Below are 12368 nucleotides of genomic sequence, written 5' to 3' on the forward strand. Positions count from 1 at the left end.
TTGTACACTATTTGATTTTTTTGTTTTTTACGTGACCAGATACACAAATTTAAGGCAGTTAAACTTCAGAATTGGTATGTTTGTGTGTTCCCTATACCCAACATGATTCTCATTGCTCTTTTTTGGAGTATACAGAATGGTTTTATTGTTGATTGATAAGCATTCTCCCAAACCTCCACCAGAATATGTCTTGCTTTTCCCAGCACCGCAATGCTCCTTGATCATCTTACGTATCAAACATGTGGTTTCCAACAAGATTTGCTATCTGAAATTACACCTAGAAGTGTTATTTCACGCTCGATTTACGTGATCTACTACAAGTTGAACGTTTGTATTTATTCTACGATTACCAAAAATCTTGATGTTGTTTTTGTCAAGTTCAGTGATAGTTTATTGGCATCAAATGTTTTTAATTTATGCATTTCAGTTTGGACCATATCCAAGAGATGCTGTAAATTATCTCCAGAACAAAGGATGTTGGTATCATCTGCAATAGGAGAGAGAGAGAGAGAGAGAGAGAGAGAGAGAGAGAGAGAGAGAGAGAGAGAGAGAGAGAGAGAGAGAGAGAGAGAGAGAGAGAGAGAGAGATACCTGACTGTATTTACAACAGTTGAATTGCTTAGCAAATACTATGTGTGCCACATGCATGGCCATTCATTTGGTGGAAATGTGAACAATACAATCTGCAAAGTATTATTCAGGATGCATCGTCAACGTTGATACAACTATCCATGCCCTGGTCCTGACAAGTGACGCCTGTCCTGTACCAAGTAACACTAAGCAGCAATAATGACACAATAATTATTTATATACAAAATAAACAGTTTGGGACCCAGCACTGACCCCTGAGACACTCTACATGTAATAGCATGTAGATTACTCAGCTGAACAAATTGTTGCCAGCTAATATAGCTTGAATTGCTAACGGCTACTGTATAGTTGAAGGGGTTTGAGTGAGGATGCAGCCAGACCAGCAAGGAGGGAGTTGCAACAGCATGAGACTGATGCTAACCCGAGGCTCTCTGCACATACGCTACATTTATTTTTCAGCATAGTTATTGTGCAAGGCACAATATGAATATTTCACTTTTGACAGCGACTGTTGTATCGTGCCTGTCATTATGGTTTTACGCAGTCATCCGCGGAGCTGTAATAGCAGTGTGTGCCTCAGTAGACATTTTAAGGATGTAACATTAAAGTTTAAGAGAGCAGCTTTAGCAGAAGCCCAGGTGATGGCTTATCACACTGTTGGAGGGGAACAGTGAAGAGACAGAGGCGTGATCCCCGTCTCAGCAAAACTATTACAGGGTTCAGTAACTCCAAGGGTAGCAGCCTGATGGTGGGTGGTGCACTGCGAGTGCTTTGTGTGTGTGAGATATATCCATTACGTGTGTGTGTGTGTGTGTGTGTGTGTGTGTGTGTGTGTGTGTGTGTGTGTGTGTGTGTGTGTGTGTGTGTGTGTGTGTGTGTGTGTGTGTGTGTGTGTGTGTGTGTGTGTGTGTTGCGTGCATGAGTATATACTTTCAACAAGTTTCATTTTTGGGGAGTCGTCGGGTAAGCTGACCCTTCAGCTTTTTGGCTTCATACTCAATCGCTTTCACTCCACTCTGCAATCCTCTTTCATGGTCTATTATAAATCCCATGCTTGTTTCAAGTACGATAGTAGACATGTTGTAACAGTTGGATAATCTGTGGTTCAGACGGCTTGACTTTAAGGTGACCCTCGAGTGCAGTCGGATGCCGTCTCTGTCGGGTGCATGGAAATGGGTGAAATTAGACCTTAATCCGCATGGGTTTTCAGATCAAAAGGGCCCTGTACTTTTGTGAGGGGGGCCTATAGATTTGGAGATTAGAGACTCCTAATATATTGGAAATGGCTAAATTCATATAATAGCCTCTGAATTTATATGTAGATATGTCTGGCTATTTTTATTTATTGAAAACAAAATGAATTACAAAAAAATCCCTCGCCACTGTCGCCAGGAGGGGGGTTCTTGGGTTTATAAAACTCATCAACCCATTGTCCAAAACTGTTACTTGTTGTCAGGATTAAAATTCAAAAGTAGCAAAAAAGTTGCAGATCTACAAGCTCGAAGCGCGTCTCCAGGTTTCGAGCCGCTACTTTTGTGCGATGCTATTGTATGATCAAGTAGGGCGTTAATTAAAAAAAAAAAAAAAACACGGAAAGTAAAAATCTGGAGATAAGAGGTTTCTGCCTGACAGCAGCAATGTCATACCCTGACAAATTCTGCACATGGAGACACTTTGCAGCAGCAGGCATCTATCTGCAACTATCGATTACCTTCTTCTTGATTATTCTATCAATTACTTTTTTATTTAATTAATCTAGAAGCACACCTTTTATCCTTGCTGTTGGGCAGACACCTCTTCATCATACTTTAACTTTTTGTGTTTTTTTTTTCTTCTCGTAAATCTATAATGTGCAGATTTGCCTTCCCTGTGTATTTTTGGTTACTTCCTGATCAAGCTGAAAGCCTCTGAGTCAAAAGGCCCGATTGAAATACACTGATATAATGACATCATAAAATCATCCCCTCCCCTTGTCACCATCCAACAACATCTGTGGGTGGTAGAACAGGTAGATTTGGCCACATAAAAACATAATTTCAACACTTTCTGTACACTTTTTTGAAAAAAAAGTCTTTCTCCAAGTATGACCATAATACCTGATGATTATGTTGTAGGGGGGAAAAAATCATGACACAATTAAATCAGTGCTTCTCAAAGTGGATTCCAGGGACTCTGTGGGTTCTTTTAGGGGGGGGTCTGTAACTCTGACAGCATACAAATGGAACCAAATGAACCCTAACAGGTTCCGGGTTCAGTTGGTTCCATTTGTATACTGTCAGAGTTAAGGGAAGACCTTGAAATGTAAAAGTTTGAGAATCACTCTCTTAAATTATCAAGTCCCCTCCATCAGCATGCAACGTCCCCTCACTCCACATGTTGCTGTCTGGTCACACCACGTCCCAAGCAGCCGTTTACCCTTTTGACCTCACAGGTATGAGACATCTCCAATCTCGCTATCAAATAAAGGCTTCACCCCCCCCCCCCCCTCCAAAAAATAACTTCAAATAAAAATGTCACTGGATCCACCTCATGCTGTCCTGAACTGCGCTTTAAGGTTAAATGTGCAATTTAATTTGACCCAGTCGTTGTGTCTGTTTCTGTCCGTGTGTGTCTGTGTATGTGTGTCAAACTTCTAATCCCTTTCCCCTCACTGTTACACACCATCTCTCTCTTCCTCCTACTCTCTCTCCTCTGTCCTCGGTTCCTGTCAGCACGCACGCGCACCGCACACACACACACACACACACACACACACACACACACACACACACACACACACACACACACACACACACACACACACACACACACACACACACACACACACACACACACACAGGCGTGGAATAGAGGAGGAGACCTATTTTAAGGGCAGTGTGTAATTAATCATAACCCGGCAGCTAGCATTAAGAGAGAGGGAGGCATGATGTCTCCCTCACTGACTCTCTCCCTCATGCCCACTCCACACTCTCTCTCTCTCTCTCTCTCTCTCTCTCTCTCTCTCTCTCTCTCTCTCTCTCTCTCTCTCACGCACACGCATACGCACAAACACACCGCCCACATGAGCAAGTTGTTACCCCCAAGGAGTTTCACTAAGCTTAATTTAAATGCGACCAAACCAGCCATTTTACTCTGAATCTCTCTCTGAATGTCACCTGTTAGTGCACCATGGAGACAATGTGCGTGCAACCGTGCATGCGTGTGTGCCGCATACTTGCTTCAGTGCTTGTGTTGCTTGCATGCATGCACTAATACATGTACTGTATGCATTGTTGGCACAGAATTGCACGTGTATACATTATCCATAATGATTGTCCCCATTCTGCAGCCTCCACATAGGCTATCGTCTTACTTAGCGCTAAGTCAGCGATCTGTTCCCATGCAGACAGATGGTGAAGAACACAGCCTCATTTGTGTGTAATAAGTCGTTACTAATTGTCTGCGGGTCGGATCAATGTCCCATTCCTCTACAGTAGACTGGCTATAGTCTGTGGTTGCCATGGACAGCACTAACACCATTCATCAAAGCTCGCGGAAGGCAGATGAGGAAAAGTCCATTTCAGCTCATTCTTGACTCACTTATCTTCTGGGCCTGCTTGAATGATGTCGATAAAAAGTCCCCCTTGTTTGTTTCATATGTGTGGATAAGGAGCGTGTGGCCACAGCCATACATTTGATGAAGACCAAACATGCATGCATGCATAAATGTATGCATGGCAACACACAAACACAAACGCATTCAGTCGTTCAGTCTTAAAGGGCTTATGACTATTTCCTGACCACAATCACACCAAAAAAACCTGACCTTTCAACATTCAGTGTTTTTTCTGTAATCTGTAGTTTTTTGGAATAATTCGGCTCAGAAAAATTCATTTGCCTCTGGACGTACGCGTCATCATCCAGGGGAGGGTGTGGTTGTAGGGGAGGGTGTATCACCTTTGCTGTTACTTTACATTGTGTTTGCATCGGTCCAATGCACCATTTACCATTCATCACTTTGGTTGTTGAGTTCACAGATATAAAAAGCTAGATACCTCGTCCACCCACTGCAGTTGATTGGAGCAACCCGTCTCGCCTTGGTGGGCTCAAAAGAGGAAGTGTTGAGGTTAGGCTGCCACTCAAAAACACTACTGGCCAATCACAACGCGTCTTTTCCGGGACTTTTCCATTCAAACCTGCCCACCGACCTTACGCACACAGAAGAATTCCAAGCCTGTCAATCAAAAATGCCCACCAAGGCGAGACGGGTACGAGAGAGCCGGAAGAGGCGTCTACCTTTTTATGTCTGTGGTTGAGTTCACCCTCCCCTACAACCACACCCTCCCCTGGATGATGATGCATATGTTCAGAGTAGGGATGCGAATCTTGACCACTGAGGCGATACGATACGCATCACGATACACTACCAGCGATACGATATAATTGCGATACATTGAAATCCTGCCGATACGATACATCACGATTCACCCCTGTTCCCGATACGATTCCCGATTCGATGCGATTTGTCTGCGATTCAATTCTGCACAATGCGATACGATGCGAAACGATGCGATACGATGCGATGCGATGCGATGCGATGCGATTCGGCGCTCAGCTGCTCTGCGCTGTGGAAGAGACGCATGTGTCGAGTCGCTACCAAGGGCTTTTTGGGGGGGCGGGCTGTGATGGTGCATTCAGGGCGCCTCGGAAACATAGAATAGAATGAAATACTACATGAAAAAAATCGATACAACCATGTAGATTACCGATCCAGACACTCACGGAACGATCCATCACGATTTCAGCCGTCAATTGTACCGATACGCACTGAATGAACCGATTCACTCGTATCACGCACGTTTGGATCGCGATTACGATCCATATCTCCGCATCCCTAGTCCAGAGGCAAATGAACTCACTTTTCTGAGCCGATAGTAATTAAAAAAACTACAGATTACAGAAAAACTACAGAATGTTGAAAGTTCAGTTTTTTTGGTGTAATTGAGGTCAGGAAACATGAAAAAACCCTAAAAATAAAAAATAAATACATTTGATGTCAAGACCTTTAAGAGTGATTCATACTTTGTCGTACGACAGTGTCACGTGCCAGAAATAGCAGATCTACAATCTTTACAAAACAGTGAGGCGCCACAGGTGTGACGCATTGTTACCGGTACATATTTTAGGCACATGTCACCGTCATCATAATACATTGAGCATTAACAAGCTGACCTGAGATGGCCTAACATTCTTCTCAGTTCTGGCCAGTTCACAACAGGCCATATTGCTGTATAACCCTGCACGGAACAGTCAGCAGTTGTGTGGGTGTTACAGTAAGCGTATTTTAGAGGGTATGATTGTTTCGCTGCGTTAGCTTGACTTCCATGAACACATTACAGTATAGCTCTACTGCCCACCTAAACCATGACAAACTGCAGCTGTTGAGACCAACACAAGCATGCATGCACAATACAGACACACATCGTCTCTGTCGGGTGGAAACGGGTCCACATCTGTACTTTTTGGGATTCAATTCAAGTTCATAAACTAGGAAGTAGCAGATCGATACATATGGAGATACAGTAAGAGGTTTCTGCTCGACAGCAACGATATGCGACATATACACTCAGACACCACTGCACTGTACATGTATGTGCACACGAGCACAAACATTCCTGCAGACATGCATGCATATTTGTTACCCACACAGATACACACACGCACGCACGCACGCACACACGCCGACACACACTCTCTGCCTTGTCCTCTGGATAGAGGCTGTTTTGGATGGATGAATGGATGAATGGATGGATGGATGGATGGATGGATGAAAGCTACAGTGCAGAGAAAAAATTACCCTCTCTTTTTCCTCCACTTCTTCTCCATCTCCTGACCCATCACGTCTGATATGCTTTGACAGGCTCCTCCGCGTTCGTGTATGTCACATCTCTGTGTTAATCATGAAGATAATCATTAACCTTTATGAGCAGCACACGTTTTCGCGTCACGTACACAACGAAGTGTTAATTTACCCATTTGCAACTCCTCCGGTCCGCTCTACTGTTTTTTGAGCGGTGGTCACACCGTCTCCATAGCGTGGCCGTGTGTGTAGGTATGTATGTTTGTTTGTATGTATGTATGTATGTATGTATGTGGGTGGGTGGGTCTGTATGTAGCCTCAAGCCTGTGGTGTAGTACCTTTTCTGACCACACATGTTAAGGGAGGGGCGCTGTTGTTCAGGCCAGGCCAGAACAGGCAAGGCACACTCACACTCACACACACGCACGCACGCACGCACGCACGCACGCACACACACACACACACACGCGCGCGCACAGACTCCACCGCTCAGTTCACACGGGTGTGATTTTTACTCTACCAAGGCCATCTCTGGTCAGGCACGTGCACACACAGACATCAAAGGGGGCTTGAGCCCCTGCCCTTTTATCCGTCTGTAAAAAGTGCCCTCCTCAGACCATGAATGCAGTTTTTACTATGGTGAAAGAAATGCCTCTTCCCATGCCATACCTGAAGGCGGCATCAATAGAATTACCTTGTCCAAACTCTCCTGAACTTGAATGCGGCATCTTATGTTGAAATAATTGCCCTCTCTGTGTAGAAATCCATACCGTAGGCCTACGCCACATCTCCAGTATTGATTTGATTATTAGTTCAGTGTGGTATCACGCACAGAAAATAGCCGACCTCCAAGCAATAGCCGACGGCGTTGTGAGCTTGGAGGTCGGCTATTTTCGATATTTCCACCAAAAGTCCAGTTTAGAAATGCCAGCCCCTGCATCTCTAACATTCTCTGCACGTCCCTGTCTCTGGTGCTTTGCTATGTCTTCAGAGACAGCCCTGTGTTCCGTTATCTCCCCTGTCCAGTGTGTCAATACATAGCACTGCACTGCTCTCAACGTGCTGTGAACTTGAACGATTAGCTGTTTTCGCCACACGACACTGGCATGAAACTAAGCATAAATCAGACATTGTATCTCAAGGGTCCTGGACATGTCTAGGTTTACATGTGGAAGCAGAGAAACACTTCTGCAAGCACACACACACACACACACACACACACACACACACACACACACACACACACACACACACACACACACACACGCACACATTTGCACGTGCACACGCGCCAGGCGGCAAGGAAACTTGCTGGATTATGAAGTCAATATAAGGAAGTGCTTTCCAGGACTGCAGTTCTCATTAATGGCCTTAATTACCGCGCCATTGATTACAATGGGGATTTACACTCGATTGTATTACCTTTAGTAATCATTGTCATAAATACTTCATGCTTTCAGTCGTTAGTTGCTATTTTAAAGTCGTATTTCATTTGCCTCGATATATGCGTCTTAGTAAATGATGGTGCCATTATTTTGATTGATGATAAAGTACGGCATGCTTCTAGGGCTTCTACTTTTCCTACTGAAAAAGCAAATGCTATTGGTTGGAAGGGCAGTGAGGGCGGTTCTCACTGCCCTTCCAGTTTCCAGTTGCTTTTCGGGACCGGAAATTCCAAGATGGTGGAAAAGTGGCTTCAAAACGGGGTGTGTAGAAACCAATAGATGACATCACCGTTAGCTTCGTCCATATTTCTTTATGTTTATAGAGTATATGGCACACACACACACACACACACACACACACACACACACACACACACACACACACACACACACACACACACACACACACACACACACACACACAGACAGACACACACATAGACATTCACATATCATCCCACACACAGACACCCCATAATTCGCAGGCTTCAGGAGGAGCAGAGCACCTTTATCTTACTGCTCATAGATCATTAGAGGAGGCTGAGTGTTAGTCTGGATAAGATGCGGTGCATGAGATGCCCTGTCAGATTGTGTCGGAGGCTGGAATCCTATCAGAATTGGACAATAAAAAGCACACTTAATCCAGACAGCTCCCTCCAGTACATCTCCGTGCCTACGACGAACGTAAAAGAGAAACGACACCCAACTGTCCTTGTCGAATACTCCTCCTTCCCTCCGTCCCATAGTAAAAGTGTAATAGGAACAATTATGACTTAATCTCCACCATCTCCACCCTCTATTCCCTCCCCCCCTAAAAACATTGCGCTTGAACAGCCCCCCACTGAAGTAAAATGTGTTTATTACCTTCTCCGCTATGCAGTAATGTGCCATAAAAAAATAGGTGCCCGCCAGCGTGTCTGACTGGGCAATGATCAGCTAATTTACGAGCGCCCATGGCTCATCAGTGGGACCTGGTCGGCAGGCAGGGAGACGGGGGGGGGGGGAGGTGGCGCACTGTCCTTCGGCTGCCCAACATCAGTCATGATAAACGGAGGTCCGCCGGATACCGACGGCAGCCAATCCGTCACTTTGTGGAAAGTCACTTGCAGACAGGGAGGGACAGGTGGGCCGTCCTCCCAGGGGCGTCACAAGGGGGGGGGGGGGGGGGGGGGGAGTGGGACTGAGTAACTAGGGCCCAAGGTGGAGGTTGCCTTAATTATGTTATACTTTAGCTATTTGAAAAATAGCAGATATACAAGCTTGTAGATCTGCTATTTTTGAAAAGTCGTGAAAATGTTTGCAAATCTGTATTTTTTAAGCGAACATTTGTAACTCATCCTATTAAAATATTCAAAGACTTACACAAACTTTCAAAAATAACAGGTGTACAAGCTCGCAAGCAGTGAGCTTGTATATCTGCTATTTTTCAATAGTTAAAGCACAAAATAACGCGTAATAATGTGTTCCCAGTCTAAATGGGTTAAACCCCCTCCCCCTATGAAGAACAGTTCATGGGGGGCCCGCAGTGAATCCTTGTACCCAGGGCCCAGAATTTGGTGCGACACCCCTGCTTCCCTCCGCGCACGTTCTCTCTCTCTCGTCTCTTCCGCCAAGTCTCAGTTGTATGGACTGGAACTGGAAGCAGGTGCAAATGGCCCGTGCCGCCACTTGACATATCACCACGCCGTCTGTCGTAGCGTGTCAATGTCCCGAGGCTCTATCTCCCGCTCTCTCTCACTTCATATTTAATGGCCGGCTCTTGTGTGCGGTAAATAATGAATATGCATGTAAGCACACTCACCGTGCCCTCTGAATGAACGTCTAACTTACTGTACACCACACCACACATATCGCTTGCCATCAATCAAGATTTTCGAGCAAAAAAAAGAAAGTTGACACGTCACATCACGTTTATCACTTCAAAACCAACAACAAAGCATAAATAAATTAGGCTTTAGAACCAGCGGTGGAAAAAGTACTCAATTATTTAGGGGCGGCAGTGGCTCAGGGGTAGAGAGAGAAACCGTCATTAGAACACGGAGGGTTCCCAGTTCGATCCCAGGCTCCCCCAGAGTTAGTGTTTTTTTTTTTAAGATTTCTTTTTGGGCTTTTTATGCCTTTATTTGATAGGACAGTAGACTGACAGGAAATGGGGATGAGAGAGATGGGGAATGACATGTGGCAAAGGTCGTCCGGATCGGGAATCGAACCGGCGACGCCAGCAGGCATCATAGCCTAGTATGTGGTATACGCCTTGACCACCAGGCCAGCGGGCGCCCCAGTGTTGAAGAGTCGTTTGAGCAAGACTCTGAACCCCTAGTTGCTCCCGGTGAGCAGGTTGGTGCCTTGCATGGTTTCCTCCGCCATCGGTGTATGAATGTGTGTGTGAATGGGTGAATGTAATGCACAACAATCTCTGTAAAGCGCCTTGGATAAAGGCGCTATATAAATGCACCATTTACCATTTATTTAGGCTACTTAAGTAAGATTATCAATACTGAAATGTAGAAATACTCTGTTACAAGTATAAGTCTGTAATTCAAAATGTACTTGAGTAAAAGTACAAAAGTATTGGTATCAAAATGTACTTAAAGCACCAAAAGGGCAGATCTACAAGCTCACAATGCATTGCGATGCGACACGTTGTGAACTTGTAGATCTGCTATTTTCAAATGGCCTACAGTAGGTGTAAAACATGGCTAAAGTGGTTCATGTGTGTTTTGCAATATTATAATTTATATATTTTTCAAATAATTGTAGTGGAGTAAAAGTACAACATTTGGATCAGAGATGTAGTGGAGTAGAAGTGAAAGGATTGCAAATCGGAAATACTCAAGTAAAGTACAAATACCTCAAAATTGTCATACTCAAGTTCTGTACTTAACTCTTTTACGTTCCCGTTCGCCCCAATTTTGTCCCAAGCGCGCTGCCAATACGGCTCGTTCTTTTTACCTTGTCTGATGACTGTAATCTGATGAAGGGTCGCGCCGCCGTGTACAGTAAAAACATCTCCCGTAACGCTGCTCTCAAAAATCCAGCGCCCGTTAACAATAATGGAGTCCCAAATCACTTCCTGGCTGTTTTCTGTGGATCTGATCTAGAAAATACATTTCTATGCTCTAAATGGATGGCAAGCGGAGCGGCCCAATTCACATTAATTCTTTGCATAAGGCTGCCCTCTGCCGCCAACTTGGCTAAAGTACGAGTGTCCATTGTAAAAAAGAATTCGTTTGGAAATAATCAATAGATAATTTTCTATAACATCGCAAAGATAAGCTGCTTTTTGCTGGCACCAGCCCCAATAAATAAATAATCTGGCAGTAGAACTGTTAAGTAAACGTATACTTCGTTACGTTCCACCAATGTTTAGATTACCATACTCTCTCTCTTTCCTTCTCAGCAGAGGACAACCCCTGCCAGACCAACCCGTGTCTCCACGGGGGCAGCTGCCTGCAGGAGGGCGACGGGTACAGCTGCTACTGCCCACCGGGCTTCTCTGGGGAGAGCTGCGAGATCGGTGAGTCACCGCTGCACGGGGTCAAACAGGGAGAGCTCTGAGGTCAGCAGCCACAGACACACTGTGCCACATCACTGTGGCATAAGGGGAAGAGAGAGAAACATATTGTCGTTGTCGGGTGGGAACCTTGTATGTCCAAAACCGTTCGTTTTGCATTGTACTGTATGTGTTGTATTATCATTTAAAAAACAATTTAAGATGGTGAAAATAGCCGATCTACAAGCACACAACGCCTCGCACCGCGAGGCGTTGTGTGCTTGTAGATCTGCTGTTTTCACTACTTTTGTGCGACAGTCTCGTATGATGAAGCAGGGCTTTACTTTACGAAAGAACGTCCAAATGTGAAACTTGGAGATACGAGGTTTCTGCCCGACAGTGACGATATGTTCACCTAGGCTACTATAGCATTCACCAGATTGCCGCGCTGTCGGGCCGAAACCTCTTATCTCCGTCTTTAGCTATAGCTATAAACGTACTATAAGAAGAGCGCTAATGTATGATTATTAGTGCTTTACTTGATCATACAAGAGTGTCGCACAAAAGTAGTTAAAATAGACGATCTGCAAGTTCATGAACTTGTCGGTCGGCTATTTTCACTATTTTTAAATGTTTTTAAAAGAATCAGTTTGGGACGTACAAGGTTTCCACCCGACAGCAACGAGACGTAAAGATCCTGCTGGAAAGGAGCATCTACAGTACTGTAGTGTTTCTCTGCCTCTCAGCAGGCACATGGACTAATACTATACACATGGGAGGAATTGTCATAACAGCTAAACTGGGGAGAAAATAAAAAAAAGACGAATAGTCCATAAAACATTATTTATACATTTTCAAAAATAGTCAAAAAGACCTTAGCTGTCAGGTCCAGTGAGACTACTTTGAGCTGGGATCGAGCTCAACAGCTGTGAAAGTGAAAAGGGAGAATATTGTGAAACGTGTGAATGCATAATGTCGTTGCATCGCTGTGGTGTAAGCC

General features: G+C 44.6%; 1 protein-coding gene across 1 annotated transcript in view; it reads left to right on the plus strand.

The window, feature by feature from the left end:
• ncanb (neurocan b) overlaps positions 1–12368 on the plus strand; it is a gene marked incomplete at both ends in the record, with an annotated part of 212206 nt that overhangs the window by 106080 nt on the left and 93758 nt on the right. Inside the window, one exon of the mRNA XM_080745680.1 lies at positions 11276–11392. Within this exon, the coding sequence (XP_080601806.1) occupies positions 11276–11392 (117 nt within the window). The remainder of the gene's footprint in view (positions 1–11275; positions 11393–12368) is intronic.

The sequence above is a fragment of the Nannobrachium achirus genome, assembly GCF_963921795.1.
Source record: "Nannobrachium achirus genome assembly, chromosome: 1".
Lineage (NCBI taxonomy): Eukaryota > Metazoa > Chordata > Actinopteri > Myctophiformes > Myctophidae > Nannobrachium > Nannobrachium achirus.